The sequence below is a fragment of the Natator depressus genome, chromosome 13, assembly GCF_965152275.1.
Source record: "Natator depressus isolate rNatDep1 chromosome 13, rNatDep2.hap1, whole genome shotgun sequence".
NCBI lineage: Eukaryota > Metazoa > Chordata > Testudines > Cheloniidae > Natator > Natator depressus.
Window position 1 is genome coordinate 32,040,068 of NC_134246.1, and position 21,670 is coordinate 32,061,737.

The following is a 21,670-nucleotide window of genomic DNA, read 5'->3' on the forward strand; positions in this document are numbered from 1 at the left end:
AGGGAAGAAAGGTAAGCAGCAGGATACGGACCCTGGACTTCAGGAAAGCAGACTTTGACTCCCTCAGGGAGCGGATGGGTAGGATCCCCTGGGGGACTAACATGAAGGGGAAAGGAGTCCAGGAGAGCTAGCTGTATTTCAAGGAATCCCTGTTGAGGTTACAGGGACAAACCATCCCGATGAGTCGAAAGAATAGTAAATATGGCAGGCGACCAGCTTGGCTTAATGGTGAAATCCTAGCGGATCTTAAACATAAAAAAGAAGCTTACAAGAAGTGGAAGGTTGGACATATGACCAGGGAAGAGTATAAAAATATTGCTCGGGCATGTAGGAATGAAATCAGGAGGGCCAAATCGCACCTGGAGCTGCAGCTAGCAAGAGATGTCAAGAGTAACAAGAAGGGTTTCTTCAGGTATGTTGGCAACAAGAAGAAAGCCAAGGAAAGTGTGGGCCCCTTACTGAATGAGGGAGGCAACCTAGTGACAGAGGATGTGGAAAAAGCTAATGTGCTCAATGCTTTTTTTGCCTCTGTCTTCACTAACAAGGACAGCTCCCAGACTGCTGCGCTGGGCATCGCAACATGGGGAGTAGATGGCCAGCCCTCTGTGGAGAAAGAGGTGGTTAGGGACTATTTAGAAAAGCTGGACGTGCACAAGTCCATGGGGCCGGACGAGTTGCATCCGAGAGTGCTAAAGGAATTGGCGGATGTGATTGCAGAGCCATTGGCCATTATCTTTGAAAACTCGTGGCGAACGGGGGAAGTCCCAGATGACTGGAAAAAGGCTAATGTAGTGCCAATCTTTAAAAAAGGGAAGAAGGAGGATCCTGGGAACTACAGGCCGGTCAGCCTCACCTCAGTCCCCGGAAAAATCATGGAGCAGGTCCTCAAGGAATCAATCCTGAAGCACTTACACGAGAGTAAAGTGATCAGGAACAGTCAGCATGGATTCACCAAGGGAAGGTCATGCCTGACTAATCTAATCGCCTTCTATGATGAGATTACTGATTCTGTGGATGAAGGGAAAGCAGAGGATGTATTGTTTCTTGACTTTAGCAAAGCTTTTGACACTGTCTCCCACAGTATTCTTGTCAGCAAGTTAAAGAAGTATGGGCTGGATGAATGTACTATAAGGTGGGTAGAAAGTTGGCTAGATTGTCGGGCTCAACGGGTAGTGATCAATGGCTCCATGTCTAGTTGGCAGCCGGTGTCAAGTGGAGTGCCCCAGGGGTCGGTCCTGGGGCCGGTTTTGTTCAATATCTTCATAAATGATCTGGAGGATGGTGTGGATTGCACTCTTAGCAAATTTGCAGATGATACTAAACTGGGAGGAGTGGTAGATACGTTGGAGAGCAGAGATAGGATACAGAGGGACCTAGACAAATTGGAGGATTGGGCCAAAAGAAACCTGATGAGGTTCAACAAGGATAAATGCAGGGTCCTGCACTTAGGACGGAAGAACCCAATGCACCGCTACAGACTAGGGACCGAATGGCTAGGCAGCAGTTCTGCGGAAAAGGACCTAGGGGTTGCAGTGGACGAGAAGCTGGATATGAGTCAGCAGTGTGCCCTTGTTGCCAAGAAGGCCAATGGCATTTTGGGATGTATAAGTAGGGGCATAGCGAGCAGATTGAGGGACGTGATCGTTCCCCTCTATTCGACATTGGTGAGGCCTCATCTGGAGTACTGTGTCCAGCTTTGGGCCCCACACTACAAGAAGGATGTGGATAAATTGGAGAGAGTCCAGCGAAGGGCAACAAAAATGATTAGGGGTCTGGAACACATGACTTATGAGGAGAGGCTGAGGGAACTGGGATTGTTTAGTCTGCAGAAGAGAAGAATGAGGGGGGATTTGATAGCTGCTTTCAACTACCTGAGAGGTGGTTCCAAAGAGGATGGTTCTAGACTATTCTCAGTGGTAGAAGATGACAGGACAAGGAGTAATGGTCTCAAGTTGCAGTGGGGGAGGTTTAGGTTGGATATTAGGAAAAACTTTTTCACTAGGAGGGTGGTGAAACACTGGAATGCGTTACCTAGGGAGGTGGTAGAATCTCCTTCCTTAGAAGTTTTGAAGGTCAGGCTTGACAAAGCCCTGGCTGGGATGATTTAATTGGGGATTGGTCCTGCTCTGAGCAGGGGGTTGGACTAGATGACCTCCTGAGGTCCCTTCCAACCCTGATATTCTATGATTCTATGATGACACCACTCCCAGAACTCAGTCACCTCCAGGCACAGTGGAGATGATCAAGTGCCCCTCTGCTTGTTTATATACTCATTGCCGAAGCGTTGTTCATCAGGACCTACACTGTGGCATTTTGGAGGACCGGTGGGATGCTATCCAAGCCAGTCTGATGGCTCTCGCTTCAAAAAAGTTTGTGTGGTGCTTGAGATCATCCTGGGACCACAAGCCTAGCATTTGCAAGTAGTGTAAGTGGGCTCCCCACCTTGTCCCTGACAAATCTGTGACCAGTGTCATCATCATGGAGGGGATAGACCCCCTTTTTCAGCAAGTCTAGCCACCTCTGAAGTTCATGCAGGATATATGGTGGGACCGAGACTTATTCCGTCATTAGGTGTTTGGACAGAGAGCAGACTGTCGTCAGCCAGCAATTTAGATGCTGCAGGCAATGTCTGGCAAGGGACGTCACACATACAGACCTATGACCAAGGAAGCCCAAACATGTACACTCTGTGGTCAGACACTATCAACTGCAGGGACTGGAACCTGTCCTCTGGCAGGAAAGCTTTCACTGAACCTGAGTCAAGCAGAACTCCCATGAAGTCTATCAATTGGCTGAACATAAAAGGCTGAAATGGCAGCCAGGTGAACCCTTATTGATGACATGGACAGGCCCTGCTGTTTGAGATGGAGGAGGTAGTCCAATATAAGCGGTATAGTGGTGAGCGTCGGGGAAGAATGATGCTGTGCCATCCAGATTGAAAATCTCTTCCACTTGGCAAGGTAGGTAGCCCTAGTGGAGGGTTTTCTACTGTCAAGGAGGACTTGTCTGAGCAGATAAGCTCCATTGGGTTCAGCCATGGAGCTTCAACGCTGTGAAGTGCAACAACTTGAGGTTTGGGTGCTGGAGGCGACCGTGATCCTGAGTTACTAAGTCCAGGAAGAGCGGCAAGGTGACTGGGACTTCCACAGACAACTTGAGGAGGGATGTGTACCAGTGTTGGCGGGGCCAGGCTGGAGCTATCAATATCACCGAAGCTTCTTCCCTCCGTATCTTGAGGAGCACCTTGTGAATGAGAGGGATGGGCAGGAATGCGTATAGGAGATGATCGCCCCATTGTAATAGGAAAGCATCCGCTATGGAGCCCGGACTGTGATTCCAGAAGGAGCAGAACTGCTGACACTGTTGAGTCACGTGGCAAAGAGGTCTACCTGGGGGAAGCTCCACCATTGGAAGATGGAGTTCACAACATCCAGGCGTAGGGACCGCTTGCGGCCTTGGAACGACCTCCTGAGGTAGTCTGCCAACAAGCTTGCAGGTGTATCGAATGCTCTACTCAGAAGTCCCACAGCATGAGGGTTCCTGGCACAGGGGAGAGGAGCATGCACCCCCGTTTGTTGATATAAAACATCGCTGTGGCATTGTCTGTCATAACTGAAACACATCTCCCTGTTAGGTGGGCTCAGAAAGTCTGGCATGGTATGTGCACTGCTCTCAGCTCTCTGACATTGATGTGGGGAGCCATCTCTGCCTGTGACCAGAGGCCTTGAGTCCTGAGGTCTCCCAGATGTGCACCCCAGCCCAAGTCTGATGCGTCCATCACCAATGAGAGAGTTGGCTGGGGGCTGGCGAAGGGGACCCCCGCACACACCACCTGTGTGTCGAGACACCACAGAAGGGAGTCGAGGATACGGGGAGGCAAAGTCATGACCCTACTGAAACTGTCCTGAACCAGCTGATACACCAAGGCTAGCCAGGATTGAAGCAGCTGAAGTCTGAGCCTGGCGTGTTGCACCACATAGGTACATGCAGCCATGTGTCCCAGGAGTCTTAGGCAATTTCGTGCTGTGGTGGTGTGGAACTGCCTGAGACTCTGAATGATGTCGCCCTTGGCCCGGAACCTCGATTCTGGAAGATATGCCCTGGCCTGGGTTGAGTCCAGAACCACCCCTATAAACTCTATCCGCTGAACAGGGGACAGAGTGGACTTCCCCACGTTCAGGAGAAGGCCCAGTGAGTCAAACGTTGCCATGATGAATTCGACTTGCCCCTCTACTAGAGCCCTAGAGCGGCCCTTGATCAGCCAGTCGTGTAGGTACAGGACTACCTGTACCTGGCGCCTGCGCAGGAATGCAGCCACAACTGCCGTGCACTTGGTGAATATTCGGGGCGCTGCTGACAGACCAAACGGGAGGACTGTGAACTGGTAGTGGCTGTTGCTCACCACAAACCTAGGTATTTTCTGTGGGACGGAGTTATTGCTACGTGAAAGTACATGTCCTTCAAGTCGAGAGCAGCATACCAGTCCCCTGGATCCAAGGAAGAGATGATGGAGGCCAACAAGACCATGCGTAACTTGAGTTTCTTCATTAATTTGTTGAGTTTGCGCAGGTCTAGAATAGGTCTTAGCCCCCCTCTTTGGCTTTCAATATTAGGAAATACCGGGTATAAAAGCCTCTGCCCCTGTAGCCCTGAGGAACCTCTTCCACTGCTCCTATTGAGAGGAGCAACTGCACCTCCTGGATAAGGAGTTGCTCATGAGAGGAGTCCCTGAAGAGGGACAGGGAGGTGGGGTGGGAGGGCCGAGAACTGGAATGAATATCCCCTTTCTACCATGCAGAGCACCCAACGGTCCAATGTAATGCGGGCCCACGCAGGGTAGAAAGGGGATAGATGGGACGAAAAGGTAAGGCGGGGAGGATCCAGTCTTTGAGCTGGTGCATCACCCCTGAGCGCACCTTCAAAAGTCCTGCCTCTGGCCTGAGGAAGGTTTAGACTGGCCAGAGGAAGGATGAGGTCTCTTTCTCCAGTTCCTGTTCCTCCTACGCGACCCTTCCTCTCTGCCCTCAGGCTGATAATTCCTCGGGAGTCGTGGAGGCCTGAAGTGTCTCCTCTGAGTCTCAGGTGTGTGAAGGCCCAAGGACTTCAGGGGGGCCCGAGAGTCCTTGAGGCTGTGCAAACGGGAGTCAGTCTTCTCTGAAAACAGTGATTGACCCTCAAAGGGGAGATCCAGAATTGTCTGCAGCACCTGAATGGTAGGCCCGAGACCTGCAGCCAGCAACTCCTTCTCATGGCCACCCCAATAGCCATCGTGCAGGAGGTCGCGTCCGCTGCATCCCAGGCCACCTGCAGGGATGCACGGGAGATCAATTTGCCCTCCTCTACTAGTGCGGAGAAGTCCGCACGAGAGTCAGAAGTTCAGTGAACTTTTGCATAGTCCCGCAGGTGTTATAATTGCATCTGCTAACCACCGCCTGATGGTTAGTGATACGGAGCTCCGACCCCCCCAATCAAGTATATTTTTCTCCCAAAAAGGTCCAACTTCTTGGCCTCATGGTTCTTGGGAGAGGGCCCCTGATAGCCTTATCGTTCACACTGGTTAGCAGCATCCACTATCAGGGAGTCTGGCTGGGGGTGGGTGTACAAATGTTCATACCCATGCGAGGGAACAAAGTACCTCCATTCATATCTCTTGGCGGTAGGCGGCAGTGAAGACAGGGTCTGCCACAGTGTCTTGGTGGCATTGTCAATCATTTTGATCAGTGGCAGCGCAATACAGGATGGCTCGGGAAGGGAGAGAATATCGGCCATTGGGTTGGCTTCCTCCACCACCTCCACCCATCTCAGCAGCTGCTGAAGGACCCTAGTGTCTTCTAAGGCTGGAGCAGTCGAGGTACCTGCCACCGCCTCATCTGAAGGCAGCCGGTACTGGGGTCTGATCACTGCCCTTGGCCACCCTGGAGTCCCCTGGGGCAAGGAACGATGGCACTGTGGTCAGTGCCACAGTCGGTGCCATGGCCAATGGCACCACGGATGCCGGGATCGGCGCCAGGGTCAGTGCCGAGCTGGGTGCCGCAGCCGCCCCTGGAATGGGGGCAGACGCCGGAATGGGGGCTGATGCCAGGATCGGAGTCATGGTTGACGCCAGGATCGGAGCCAGGAAAGGTGCTGAGGACAGTGCGGCACCCTGGCTTTGATGATAAGCCCAGGGAGTCCAGAAGGGCCACTGAGAGGCCTGCCACTGGCCCTGCCAGGGCGCTGAGTAGGGATGATGATCGCAGCGGGAGCAGGATCTTCTGCTCCTGCTAGAGCACAAGGACTCTGCCTCCGAGATCTCTGATTGTGATGACCAGGGAGGAGCAGAGCCTCTTGGTGCCGGGGATCAGTGCCAGCTTGGGGACCGGAGTGGCTCCCCCGCAGAAACTCCTGGTGCCGGTGGTTGATGTAACAGGGATGGCCTCATGGCAGACATCATCGCTGGCTTGCCCACAGAATGTACCAGGCCTGGGATCGGTGCCAGTGACCGGTCCCTCCTAGGCGGGGAGGGTGGCACAGTGAGTGCCAATAGGTCTTCTGCCACCTCGAACACCTCCGGCATGGAGGGGAGTTGTATGTCCTTGCAGCGGCGGCTCAGTGGTGCGGGTCCGGACTTGACTGTACCCCTCCCGGAGCAGTAGTCGATGGGATCCTGGCCAACCGAGCTCCTGATGCGGGTTTTCTCGTTATCTGGTCCTTAGACCTAGCTGGGGAGCGCCCTCTGTCGGCCTTCTTCTTCTTACGGGACACCGGGGAGTGAGAGCGGTGCCTCACCAATGGCTGCCTGTGGGTGGAGCCATGGCAGTGCCGAGGGTCTCTAACTGAATCCTTCCTCGGCACTGGTTTGTGCATCAATGGTGCCAGTGCACTGCGCACCGAGGATGCGGCGCTCGAGGCCGGGTCAGACATGGCGTGCTCAGACTGGGGACAAAGAGCCACCTCCATAAGTAGGACTTGGAGGTGCTGCTCTCTGTCCTTAAGGGTCCTGGGGTGAAAACCCTTAAAGATTTTACAGAGGTCTCTGAGATGACCCTCGCCCAGACACTTAAGGCACGACGAGTGCGGGTCACTCCTTGGCATAAACCTGCCATAGTCCAGGCATGGTTTAAAGCCTGGGGACCGACATACCCCAGTGCTGAGGAAACACATCAGGGGGAAGACCCCGCAAAGGAAACCTATAAGAAAAACTACACTAACTATAACTACTATGCTACCTATGTTCACGAGGACAGAGATACTGAGAAGCACATGCTTGCCGAGGCAAGAGCAGTAGGGAGTTCCAGCTAGCCATCACAGGCGGCAAGTAGGAACTGAGTGGGTGTCGGGTTGGCAGGGCCCTATACTGGGCACCATGAAGGCGCCCAGGCTGACCCTACGGTTACTGCTAAGGGAAAAATCTTCTGGCTGTCGTGCACGCAGTGTGCACACACCTGATCGGAATTGACATAAACAAGCACTCAAAGAACATGCTTTACAGATAAATACTACAATTGCAATGTGTTAGGTATAGTGAGTTTGTCAGGCCTGATAGGAGTTGCTGACAGCGTAGTGAACCACTTATGGGCCTTTATGGGTGTCATACGTGGGTTTCTAGGCTGGTACAGCACCTGTCTGTGGTATGACGGGACGAATGGTCTTCACTGGTGCAATGGTTAAGGGTGGTACACCTTTCAAAAGTGTGGGGGAGTGTGGATTCCTGGAGCATAAGGTTTCCTTGGGATCTTTCACAGAATGTAGGGTTCCACCAGTCTGTTCACTGGAGAGTTGAAGCCCTCAAAGGGCAGGGCCTCAATTGTGGCTAGTACCTCACTAGGGATACCCGAAGTGTGGAGCCATGATACTTACCACTGGCCACAGCCTCAAAAGTGTCCCACACAGCCAGCAGAGCTGCCTTGGCCCCAGGCTGGCCTTCTTTTATAACGCCTTTCAGCTCCTCTCCGCTTTCATGAAGAAACTTGTCAGGAAGGGTGTTACCCTGTCCCATGTCAAAGAGTTGTATTTGGCCAACAATGTCTGGCCGCTGGCCACCCTCAACTGGAGCAAAGTGATAAGTATGTTTTTCTTCCGAACAGATCTAAGCATTCCGCTCCTTGTCCTTAGGAGCGTTTCTTGTTGGAACTTCACATCTCCTAGACAGTTTAGCCTACTAGGAAGGCAGCTTGGGGTGGGAGTAAAAGTACTCAAAACCCAAGGGGGATACCCGGTACTGTTCTTTGACAGATTTTGCAATTGGTGGAATAATGGCTGGTGTTTGTCATGAGGCTCTTCCTGGGTCTAGCAAGACTTTATTTATAAGGAGGGCAATCCTGGCAGGACCAGAAGCCAAAAAGATAGCAAATAATTGTGAGACTTCTCAGAGCCAAAGACACAGTCTCGAAAGATCATAGAATCATAGAATATCAGGGTTGGAAGGGACCTCAGGAGGTCATCTAGTCCAACCCCCTGCTCAAAGCAGGACCTAATTCCCAACTAAATCATCCCAGCCAGGGCTTAGTCAAGCCTGACCTTAAAATCCCCTAAGGAAGGAGATTCCACCACCTCCCTAGGTAACCCATTCCAGTGCTTCACCACCCTCCTAGTGAAAAAGTTTTTTCTAATATCCAACCTAAACCTCCCCCACTGCAACTTGAGACCATTATTCTTTGTTCTATCATCTGGTACCACTAAGAACAGTCTAGATGCATCCTCTTTGGAACCCCCTTTCAGGTAGTTGAAAGCAGCTATCAAATCCCCCCTCATTCTTCTCTTCTGCAGACTAAATAATCCCAGTTCCCTCAGCCTCTCCTCATAAATCATGTGCTCCAGCAGCCTAATCATTTTTGTTGCCCTCTGCTGGACTATTTCCAATTTTTCCACATCTTTCTTGTAGTGTGGGGCCCAAAACTGGACACAGTACTCCAGATGAGGCCTCTCCAATATTGAATAGAGGGGAATGATCACGTCCCTCGATCTGCTGGCAATGCCCCTACTTATACAGCCCAAAATGCCATTAGCCTTCTTGGCAACAAGGCCACACTGTTGACTCATATCCAGCTTCTCGTCCACTGTATCCCCTAGGTCCTTTTCTGCAGAACTGCTGCCTAGCCACTCAGTCCCTACTTTGTAGCAGTGCATGGGATTCTTCCGTCCTAAGTGCAGGACTCTGCACTTGTCCTTGTTGAACCTCATCAGATTTCTCTTGGCCCAATCCTCTAATTTGTCTAGGGCCCTCTGTATCCTATCCCTACTGTCCAGCATATCTACCACTCCTCCCAGGTTAGTGTCATCTGCAAAGTTGCTGAAGGTGCAATCCACGCCATCCTCCAGATCATTAACGAAGATATTGAACAAAACCGGCCCCAGGACCGACCCTTGGGACACTCCGCTTGATACCGGCTGCCAACTAGATATGGAGCCATTGATCACTACTGGTTGAGCCTGATGATCTAGCCAGCTTTCTATCCACCTTATAGTCCATTTATCCAGCCCATACTTCTTTAACTTGCTGGCAAGAATACTGTGGGAGACTCTATCAAAAGCTTTGCTAAAGTCAAGGAATAACACATCCACTGCTTTCCCCTTGTCCACAGAGCTAGTTATCTCGTCATAGAAGGCATGGTCTGCACCAGGAACTCCTGAAAGGCCCTGAAATTGGTGCCGGTATTAACGCTGAGGCTATATTTTCACCCAAGGACAATACATGATTTGGCCAGCTTGTCTCCCAACATCTTCCTGCATCCCTCTTTCTGAAAGGATACTGGAATTCCTTCTCAAGCTCCTGCCCCTGTGTTTGCAGCAGTCCATCTCAGCACCCTGTTTTTTTGTCCAAAATGTTAACTTTGACATTGGGGCCATCAATGACTTCAGTGCCAGGGTTGGTACTAGTGCCAATGCTGATGCTGGCGCCAGGTCAGCTTTCGGTGCCTCTTTTTCTGTAGAGGTCTTCAGAGTTGCCTGCCTGCTAGGTGGAGTGCTGGAAGATGTGGGTTTGGCCATCAAAAGGGTCTTCAAGCTTGGCTTTTCTGGATCAGATGCCACTCTCATAGATTGCTCCAGAAGATGGAGTTTCAGCCTTGTATCCCTTGTCTTGCAAGTTCTTGCAGAGAGAAAGGCAGACAGAGCACTGGCTTGGGACATGAGACTTTCTCAAGCAGAATAGGCATCTGCAGGACCCATTTTTCAGAGAAATTAGCTCATTGCAGGGCAGACAAGGCTTAAAGCCTGTGGGTTTTGAGTTTCCCATTCTAAGAGCCTATGCAAGCGGCCCTTGTACAAGGGGGCCTGGACACTGGGGTCTGCAAGCAGCTTTTGGTTCAACAAGTGCTAGAACAGACTAGGGAACAAAAATAAATCATGAAGGTGGTTTTGAGGAATGTCAGAAGATTTGAAGGACTTTTTTTTTTGAGAAATGTAGCTGGAGCTAAAGTCCATGGGTCTGATACCAGCTAAGTTCTGTCTCACTGCCAGGAGCAGTAAGAGGGAATTGTGGGAGGGCTGTGGACACCCTGGCCTTTATAACCTCATAAAGGAACATGCGGCAGTACAGCATGCGTAACCTCCAATGGACAGTGCTCTTAAAAAAAATCTGGTTCCGTGCACAAGGGTACAGCACACCTAGTGTGGAGTGCACACGGACGCATACACAAAGAACAGCTCTGAGTATCAAAAGCTGTAAGGAGACCTTGGTCAACACAAGAAAACTGCTCTGGACTGATGACTGCTGTTACACAGAATCCAAGAATTTCTGTGCACTGATAAGATGGATGTGTGAAACTAGACATCTTTGAGGTCAAAAGCCGCAAATCAATCTCCTGGACTCAGGGAAGAAATCAGAGAAGTCAAAGTCACCATACAAAATTTGAACTTTCTGATGTACTTGTTTATTTTCTGAAGATTCAATATGGAACAAAGACATCTGCTTTTTGGAAACAAGCCCTGCTAAGAGATCACTTCTATGGCTCCCAGACTGAGAATGATGGGACTATATCCCTTAGCACTTTCTCCTGAGAAGGATGCCCGTAAAGGGATCAGAAAGGGAAACTGAGTGCAACTGAATGGCATAACCTGATTCTATTATCTCCAGGATCCATTAGTAACTGTACTCTGCACTTCAAGGAAGAAGGAAAGTCAGTCCCCAAACAGAAACCCAGAAGGAAATTACTCCAGAATGGGAAGTGAGCCAATATCCGCTAGGAGCCCCATTTGATTTGTAGGGTGGAGGATTAAGATGCACCTGTACAAACAGCAGAAGCTCTTGGTGTCTTCTCTGAAGTGCTTTGACTTCTGCCTATCAAAGGATCTCTGAAACCTGCCCTATCACCTGCTGTGACTGATGTTGGCATTGGCAAAGGAAGGGAACTGATCTCTTCTAATAAGGACTATATAAACCTAGAGATTGCTAGTTTTTTCACTGTCTCATCAGTTTTCCTACTGAAAAGGTTTGGTCCGTCAAACAGTAAGTCCTCTGTTTTAGCTTGTACATTGATGAAGGTAGCAATGATGAAGGTAGCAATGATGAGAGAGCAAAAAGCTGTCTGAATCACTGTACAGAGCTCTAAGCTCAAGATTCAGAATCTTCTGTCATCTGGACACAATGGATTTGGATGTGGCTGTAGTCTCCTCTGGAACTGTTCCAGGAAAGGTAGGTGAATCCCAGAAAAAAAAGTTGTAACATGGAAATAGAGCCTGATAAATTGCAATACACATTTCAGCATGGCATCCCCCAATATAGATCCTGGGCATACAGAAGATGGAGTAAATCCAGAACTCAGGCTTGTTCCAGGAGGTCCTTATTTATCAGGATGGCTAAATTAACCCTATTCTTGAGTTTCATAAAGTCAAAAGTCAATTATATTTCTCCAGCATGATTGACAACTCAAAGTCAAAGGCATTACCAATATAACCTAGCCATTTCTGGAAGCCTCTAAAAATCACCTAGAGGGGATGAAGAACTATTTCTAACCACTTCACAAGAGAGGCAGAAGACAGAACAGCTTGTTCTCTAGGTCCAGGAACTATCTCTTGTTTTTCTACAAGATAAACTCTAGGGATTATTTTGAGGAAGTTCTATGACCTTTGTTACACAGGAGGTTGGACTAGATGTGTGAAATTCTGTACCTTGGGGGAGCACCCTGTAACCTGCATATTCTTTATTTATATATAATTGTGATGTTGCCATAAAGCAGGCCATGTGAGGTATCAGGAGAAAGGTTATGATCTGCTGAAAGTCATTGTTCTGTCTAAATATGTATATCATTAGCACATATGAAGTTATGAGATTGTGTTGTATGGTTGTCACTAAAACATGCTATAAGTTGGGGAATCAGCCAGATGTTAGCTCCCCAGAGACTCTGAGACAACAGCAAAGAAAGTAACCAATGCCTGGGTGGGTGTTGAACCACCATCAACAGCCATTGTCCAGCAAGGGAGCTACAATGCAATGACTCACTTGCACAAAGCCACATCAGGGGAATTGCTCAACTTTGCCTGGGGACTCAGCAATGCCCACCAGATATGTCTGGTCTTGTGTTCTCCAAGCACATGGGACTAGGGGTCTAAAACAGAACACAGTGGCTCCATACATGCCCTTTCTCCTTCCCCCATCTATGCTGCAAGCAACAAGGACACTCAGAAGCCTGAAGACTCCAACAGAGGAGACTGGCCCAGATTTCTAGGGGAAAACCTGTGTACTATGAACTGCAATATCCAGTGGGGTGATATCTTAATCTAGATGTTGCCCAGTCTAACAAGGTTGAGAGTTTAGATTGCGTGCTTTTATTTTATTTTCTTTGGTAGCTAACTCTGACTTTTTGCCTATCACTTAAAATCTTCTTTTGTAGTCAATACATTTGTTTAACTGTTTACCTTTACCAATCAGCTTGCCTGAAGTGTTTGGTAATCTGCTCAGATTTATAAAGGCTGGTGTATATCCACTTTCCATTGATGAAGTGGTGAACCAATTAATAAATTTGCATTCCTCAAGAAAGGGTCTCGAGCAGCGCAAGACGGTATATTCCTGAGGTACAAGGCTGGGAGCTGAGGGAATCTGGCTGATGCCTTTCTCTGTGTGATTCATGAGTGGCTCTGGGAGCATTCATGCATCTAGGTGGGTGTGGGGCTCCACATGCTGTTGTGCTGAGTGATAATAGCGCCTGGAGGGGTTTGCTGCCTGTTACTTGCAAAACATTGTGAGAGACAGCCCAGGCTGGAGAGTTAAGGGGGCACAGTGGTCCCACAGTCCCAGGCTGCACCCCAGGGATCCCGTCAAAAGATGATTACAATGGTCCCATCTGGCCCTGGAATCTATGATTCTCCCGTTCCTCTTCACAGAATCATAGATTATGGTTGGAAGAGACCTCAGGAGGTCATCTAATCCAACCCCCTGCTCAAAGCTGGGCCAACCCCAACTAAATCATCCCAGCCAGGGCTTTCTCAAGCCGGGCCTTAAAAACCTCTAAGGATGGAGATTCCACCATCTCCCTAGGTAACCCATTCCAGTGCTTCACCACCATCCCACTGAAACAGTTTTTCCTGATATCCAACCTAGACCTCCCCCACTGCAACTTGAGACCATTGCTCCTTGTTCTGTCAACTGCCACGACTGAGAACAGCGTAGGTCCATCCTCTTTGGAACTCCCCTTCAGGTAGTTGAAAGTTGCTATCAAATCATAGAATCATAGAATATCAGGGTTGGAAGGGACCTCAGGAGGTCATCTAGTCCAACCCCCTGCTCAAAGCAGGACCAATCCCCAATTAAATCATCCCAGCCAGGGCTTTGTCAAGCCTGACCTTCAAAACTTCTAAGGAAGGAGATTCTACCACCTCCCTAGGTAACGCATTCCAGTGTTTCACCACCCTCCTAGTGAAAAAGTTTTTCCTAATATCCAACCTAAACCTCCCCCACTGCAACTTGAGACCGTTACTCCTTGTCCTGTCATCTTCTACCACTGAGAATAGTCTAGAACCATCCTCTTTGGAACCACCTCTCAGGTAGTTGAAAGCAGCTATCAAATCCCCCCTCATTCTTCTCTTCTGCAGACTAAACAATCCCAGTTCCCTCAGCCTCTCCTCATAAGTCATGTGTTCCAGACCCCTAATCATTTTTGTTGCCCTTCGCTGGACTCTCTCCAATTTATCCACATCCTTCTTGTAGTGTGGGGCCCAAAGCTGGACACAGTACTCCAGATGAGGCCTCACCAATGTCGAATAGAGGGGAACGATCACGTCCCTCGATCTGCTGGCTATGCCCCTACTTATACATCCCAAAATGCCGTTGGCCTTCTTGGCAACAAGGGCACACTGCTGACTCATATCCAGCTTCTCGTCCACTGTCACCCCTAGGTCCTTTTCCGCAGAACTGCTGCCTAGCCATTCGGTCCCTAGTCTGTAGCTGTGCATTGGGTTCTTCCGTCCTAAGTGCAGGACCCTGCACTTATCCTTATTGAACCTCATCAGGTTTCTTTTGGCCCAATCCTCCAATTTGTCTAGGGCCCTCTGTATCCTATCTCTGCCCTCCAGCGTATCTACCGCTCCTCCCAGTTTAGTATCATCCGCAAATTTGCTGAGAGTGCAATCCACACCATCCTCCAGATCATTTATGAAGATATTGAACAAAACCGGCCCCAGGACCGACCCCTGGGGCACTCCACTTGACACCGGCTGCCAACTAGACATGGAGCCATTGATCACTACCCGTTGAGCCCGACAATCTAGCCAACTTTCTACCCACCTTATAGTACATTCATCCAGCCCATACTTCTTTAACTTGCTGACAAGAATACTGTGGGAGACAGTGTCAAAAGCTTTGCTAAAGTCAAGAAACAATACATCCTCTGCTTTCCCTTCATCCACAGAATCAGTAATCTCATCATAGAAGGCGATTAGATTAGTCAGGCATGACCTTCCCTTGGTGAATCCATGCTGACTGTTCCTGATCACTTTACTCTCGTGTAAGTGCTTCAGGATTGATTCCTTGAGGACCTGCTCCATGATTTTTCCGGGGACTGAGGTGAGGCTGACTGGCCTGTAGTTTCCAGGATCCTCCTTCTTCCCTTTTTTAAATCTCCCCTCACTCTTCTTTTCTGCAGACTAAATAAGCCCAGTTCCCTCAGCCTCTCCTCATAAGTCATGTGCCCCAGCCCCCTAATCATTTTTGTTGCCCTCCACTTGACTCCCTCCAATTTGTCTACATCCTTCCTGTAGTGGGGGACCCAAAATTGGACGCAATACTCCTTTTCCTCACATCGGAGCACAGGTCTGGAAGGGACCTCCTGAGTCATCAAGTCTAGTCCCCTATTATTGAAGGCAACCACATCACCTAATCTCAGTCATAAATTTATCAAGAACTATCTTAAAATTAACTGGGTTTCTTGCCCCCACAATTCCTATTGAAAGACTGCTCTAAAACCTCATTCCTCTGATGGCTAGAAACCTTCTTTTAATTTCCAGCCTAAATCTATTCATGGCCAGTTTATACCCATTTCTTCTTGTGCCAACACTATCCTTTATTTTAAACAGTTCCTCTCCCTCCCTGGTGTTTACCCCCTAATTTATTTACAGAGAACAATCAGATCCCCTTTCAGCCTTCATTTTGATAGGCTAAACAAACCAAGCTCTTTGTCTCCTCTCATAAAATAGGCTCTTCATTCCCTGAATTATTCTGGTAGCCCAGATTCTTAAGAAGAATCATACTCTTCCATGGCAACATGCAAACTAACAGTAAACTCTCTCTGGATCAGACGATCACTCAGATATTTGATCCTGATACAGCAGAAAAATAGTGTAATGTTGTTGGGATATAACCATATATGTTGTGACACATATATATATGAATATGTTATAGGCCAGCGGGCCTAGTGTGTGTGAAGTATGCTTGAGATGAGTATGTGGGTTGCCTGCTGGCAACCGAAGCAAGGATTTAAGGCTGCAAACGGTCAAGGACTGTTCCATGCAAAACAACTTTTTATGTCCATGGGAAAGACAAAGAATCAGCAGAAAAAGGAATAACATCGGTGGTGTTGTCACGGCAATGTATTGGCTACAGCTGTGGCGCTGTGGACAAAAAAGGGGGAAATGAAACGCCTTGGATTATGGCAGCCTGCCCAGGACTGTTTTCTGGGCAAAGATAAAGGACTGATGATGCAATGGAATGGACTATATATAGTTGTCTATGATATCTGAATTTGGAGTCAGACATTCATCCAGAGCCCTAATTTTGAAGAGGTGTGCAACGCTGGCTCCCCACACCTTATGACTGGAAGCGGACCTTGACTGGCCATCGGGACTTCGTTCTAATTGTCAGACTCTGATGCAGTCTGAAAGGGGTATGAATGTGGAGTAAGTGGGGTTTAAATTGTAATCAATAAAAGTATTTAGAGTATTATATACCAACACTGTGTCCGGCATTTGCCTGCTCCCGCATCCCGTAGGGAGGCCTCTATCAGGACCGAACAATTTCTCCTTGATGCCTGTTCTTACAGGTCAGCAAGGCTCAGGAATAAAGGATCCATAAAATAGGGAAGGACTAGAAATCAAAAGAGGCTGGAGAGGACCAAGGGGAAAATGGAATCTCTCTCTGTGGCACATTTCTACGACCCCCATCATGACCAACATCAGCAAACATAGAAATGGATTCCTGAAGGTTTCTGGGTTCCCAGCACCTTCAGAGTAAGTCTCTAGCTCCATCTCAGTCGGATGCGGGACTGACTCTGACTGTCCTCAGGTCAAAGCCTTGGATCCAGAAGTGCCTGCTCCAAAATCCGTGGTGTTGTAATCAGGGAATGGGGTCTGCTCAATCAACAGAACAGTGCAGCCTGCAGAAAAGAGCCTCTGAAGCCTCAGACTCCATTCTATAATCCCGATAAGCACTTGGATCCAAACAAACAGCTTGTGCCAAAGAGGATGGCCTGGGGCAGCTCACTGTGTCAGAGCTGAGGAACCAGATATCGAAGAATTATACTGGATTGTTTGGGAGTTTACATAGTACTATGTAGCAGGAAAGGGACATGGGCAGATACTTCTGCTTCAGTTTGTTAAGCTTGCACCAAAAATAAACCCTCACTGGGACTTTGGGTTTTCTCTTGTGACTCCTATTGAGTTGCTGTCTGGCTGAAAGAACCCTGGCCCTGGAACATGGATATTAAAATGGCCCTACCTCCCAGAGGTGGTGAGGCTGTTTGCAAAACATACAGTGATACTCAAATGGAAAGCACTCTCTCAGGGCACGTCTTCCTATGCGGGTAAGTCGACCCAAGTTATACTACTCCAGCTACCAAGTGCCGAGTGACATTACAACTAGATCCAACAAATATATCTGTGTGCTGCACAAGGTCCTTTCCCCAACCTCACCTGAGCTCTGCCAGCTGCTCTGAAAGGCCCCGTCTGTCCCGTTCCACAGCCCCTAGTCGCACCTCCAGTGCTGCCTTCTCACGCACCAGGGCTTCCTTTTCTCTGGATGCTTTAGCCAGTGCATCTCCACGGCGACTTGCCTCCAGCCGTGTTTTCTCCAAGTCAGTGCTGGATGACTCCTCCTGGCGACACATCTGAAAATGGGGGGAAAGGAGGAAATGAGCTCCTACTACTAGCCAAGGTACTCTCCAAAACTCATCAGCTTTGCTCTTGAGCTAGCCAGAGGAGAGGGCTGAAGGACTGAGATAATCTCCCTTCATAGTGTCACTGTACACTGATGTACCAGGAGACAACCAGACCTGAAAATGACAATTTGGAAATGATGTCTATGTCCATATTGGGTTGCTTGGGATAATACTATAGCTCTGGTCCCTGGGCACATGGGGCCCCAGTAATGAGTGAGTGTTGTGGGAATGTGGAATTGATCAGTGCTACGCTCAGCTGATACGGCAACTCATGGTATCGGACACAATCAGGTAGTTGAGGGACATCTATTTAGAACAGATCACCAAACATCGGCAATACCAGGAGACATGAGCTGGAGTGCCATTGAGAAGTGAAGTCAGGAAAGTAAATGAAATACTTCTGTGGTGGATTGTATTTACTGAAGGACAACCTATCCTAAATTCTCAATTACTGAGGGACAATCTACACTCATTGCTATATTTGCTTTCCATAATCTACTCTTAGTATAACCTCTTATGAGTGATGTGCCCAAATATTTGGATGCTAATACTTTTAACTGTACTGCTGAATTTATTAACCTTAATTTGGAGTATTGCAGATTATGTATTATATGTATTTTATGACTTTTAAACCAGACTTTATACTTTTGGATAATTTAAGCATTATACCCAGAAGTACAGACACTTGTTCCTTAACCTGTGTATCAGATAATTTTAACATTAGTTCCAGCACTACCAACACATATGGCTAAGCCTGCCTAAGTGTTTCCATGCAAAGATCCTGTATTAAACTTTCCAAAGCTTTCACCTTTCAAGCTGAAATCTTTTGAGAGTCCTGCTCAAAGTATGCCTGAAGGTGACTTTTTGAAAAGTTTGAGCAAAGACAATTTAGGTATTTGTGAGACTGAGGAGAATAATAAATAAATATGCTTCCCCATTCTTAAAAAATGACAATTTGATCCCACTTTTCTTTTAAGTGGCTGGGTGTAAATAGCTTAGTTTTGGCAGGGAAACAGCTCTTGGGGATGAGAAGTGTCTTCCACCTCTCTGTGAAAATCAGTTTGATGTGGCCAAGTTATGAGGGTGGGGAGATGGTAGACTGCAAACGTGCCTGCACCAACAGGGCTTTTGGTTTATAACATAGTCCTGACCATAGGTGCTGCACAGATCAGATTCCTCCTACACATTTCCAACAGACAGCCAAGCTTGGATACTAATCCAAGCTATATAGCTTTTCTTTCATCATAGCACGCCAGTTGGGTATTTGTCAAACAAAGCACAGTACACAAAACCTCAGATTATCAAACAAAGAAAAGGCTTAAAATGAAATAAGATAACAAACCTATCCTATATTATAATACCCAAAATTAGTATAGCAGATTATGAAACAATCAAACAAGTGAAGACAAATTCCCCATTCTACTCCACTGACCCATGATGCTCACAAATTTTCTTTTCGATATACTAAAATAAAATTAGTTCAGCGTCAGTTTAAATTGTCTGTTAATTTCTCTTTTCTCTTCTTCCTCAGGGCTTGAGGAAGGGCTCCTATATAATCAAAGTTGTGTTACCTCCTTTCCTAAAAGTTTATTGGTTAATTTTGAAAACAGGTACATCCGATACTCCATTTCCACCTGTAATAGGGCATGATGGCCCTCTAAGGCAGGCTACAGCTCTGCTCTGTTACAACCCAGAATAAATGGAATCTTGGGAGCTGTAAGCTTTCCAGCAAAGAATGCTGGAAAATGAGACTTTATAAAGGGTTCTCTCACCTCAGTAAAGGAATGATGAGGGAGGGAGCAAGATTTGCTATGGGTCTCTCTTTGGACATGGACAGAAGCAGAAGTTTGAGGCCTCTCCAGGCAAAAGGCCTGCAAGAAGCTTTAGAAGAATCCTGTAAAAAGAGCTCAGGAGGAGGCCCCACAGACAGCTGAATAAAGTACACTGAGGAGTAGGAGTTTCCCCTGAGACCCAGTCCTTGGGAAGTTGAGGGTTGGTGGTAGAGTGAAGGAAGTAGCCTTGGGGAAAAGAAACTGGGAGGGTTTGGGGTTGGACCTGACAGCCATATAACTAGCACCAAGGCTTGAGCTTTCCAAAGTGAGAGCAAGAGCCGCTCTTCAACTCTGAGGGGCTGGCACAGCTTTGGTGATATACGCAGGAGACGGATGAAGACTAAAACAGACCCTCCAAGGAGGGCTGTGACCCAGAGAATGAGGGATATAGGAGTTGTTGGTTTGGCTAGAGAGGTAAAACCCACTTATCATCAACAGAAACTGAGGCAATGGCCATGTTACCAAGACAGAAAGATAAGCCACTCTCCCACCACTAAATACCATTCTGGTGTAACTAACCACTACAAGGCTGCAGGTAGGGGAGAGACTGATTTCCAAGCTCTTACTATAATGTTTCCCTGCTCGTGAGCATTTGACAATCCTTTTTAAAAAAACATTTGCTACTTTGAGAGGGTTTATTGCCACGATGGCTTCCCAGGGGAGAACTCAATAGTTCTCATGCCAGTGGCATAATGGAAATACTAAGCCAGCATTTCTTTTTCACAAGCAACCCTCAGTACTCCAAACAGAGTTTGGCTGTGCCTGAGTGCATGGAGGCAAAGCTAGTAGCAGTCCCCTGAATGAGGCTGGGCTCCAGGGTAACAGGAAGGTGCAGCAAATCAGCAAACAGTAAAGTACGGCTCCTCCAGAGCAGCCAGTGATATGCACCAGGAGGGGGAGACAGAGGGATGGAAAGCAGCCACTAATCCGGGACAGCAGTGAAGAAGAGATCAAAGCCACTTAAAGAAAAGGTGCTGTTGCTTGGGAGTGAAGGCAGAGCAGGAGAGGAAATTCCCAGTGAGCAGGAAAGTTTGCACAAGCTGTCAGCTATGCAGCTAGAGATAAGAGAGCACTGACCAGCAACCAGCTCTCACAGGGCGAGGGGCTACGGCTCCAAACCAGCAATGAGCAACGCTGCCCAGCACTAGATTTGGATTGGATGATGTCAACTCGAGTTCAGGATTCTGACACAAGGAAGAAAGGAGAGCAGCAGAATATGGACCCTGGATTTCAGAAAAGCAGACTTTGACTTCCTCCAGGAACTGATGGGCAGGATCCTCTGGGAGGCTAATATGAGGAGGAAAGGAGTCCAGGAGAGCTGGCTGTATTTTAAAGAAGCCTGATTGAGGGCGCAGCAACAAACCCTCCTGATGTGCAGAAAGAATAGCAAATATGGCAAGAGACCAGCTTGGCTTAACAGAGAAATCTTCAGTGAGCTTGAACACAAAAAGGAAGCTTACAAGAAGTGGAAACTTGGACAGATGACTAGGGAGAAGTATAAAAATATTGCTCGAGCTGCAGGGGTATAATCAGGAAGGCCAAAGCACAAGTGGAGTTGCAACTAGTAGGGAATGTGAAGGTAACAAGAAGGGCTTCTATAGGTATGTTAGCAACAAAAAGAAGGTCAGGGAAAGTGTGGGACCCTTACTGAATGGCAACCTAGTGACAGAGGATGTGGAAAAAGCTGAAGTACTCAATGCTTTTTTTGCCTCCGTCTTCACAGACAAGGTCAGCTCCCAGACTGCTGCACTGGGCAGCACAGTATGGGGAGGAAGTAAGCAGCTCTCAGTGGTGAAAGAACAGATTAAGGACTATTTAGAAAAGCTGGACATACACAAGTCCATGTGGCCAGATGCAATGCATTCGAGGGTGCTGAGGGAGTTGGCGGATGTGACTGCAGAGCCATTGGCCATTACCTTTGAAAACTTGTAGCAATCGGGGGAGGTCCCGGACGACTGGAAAAGGGCAAATATAGTGCCCATCTTTTAAAAAGGGAAGAAGGAGAATCTGGGAAACTACAGCCTCACCTCAGTCCCCGGAAAAATCATGGAGCAGGTCCTCAAGTAATCCATTTTGAAGCACTTGGAGGAGAGGAAGGGGATCAGGAACAGTCAACATGGATTCACCAAGGGCAAGTATGCCTGACTAACCTGATTGCCTTCTATGATGAGATAACTTGCTCTGTGGATATGGGGAAAGCGGTGGATGTGATATACCTTGACTTTAGCAAAGCTTTTGATATGGTCTCCCACGGTATTCTTGCCAGCAAGTTAA

The 21,670-nt window shown here is 48.1% G+C and overlaps 1 protein-coding gene across 11 annotated transcripts in view; it reads right to left on the reverse strand.

Moving 5' to 3' along the window:
* CEP250 (centrosomal protein 250) overlaps window positions 1-21,670 on the reverse strand; it is a 297,988-nt gene that overhangs the window by 219,477 nt on the left and 56,841 nt on the right. For all 11 annotated transcript variants that reach the window (XM_074970437.1, XM_074970436.1, XM_074970429.1 and 8 more), the window contains exon 16: window positions 17,320-17,513. In XM_074970437.1, the coding sequence (XP_074826538.1) occupies window positions 17,320-17,513 (194 nt within the window). The remainder of the gene's footprint in view (window positions 1-17,319; window positions 17,514-21,670) is intronic.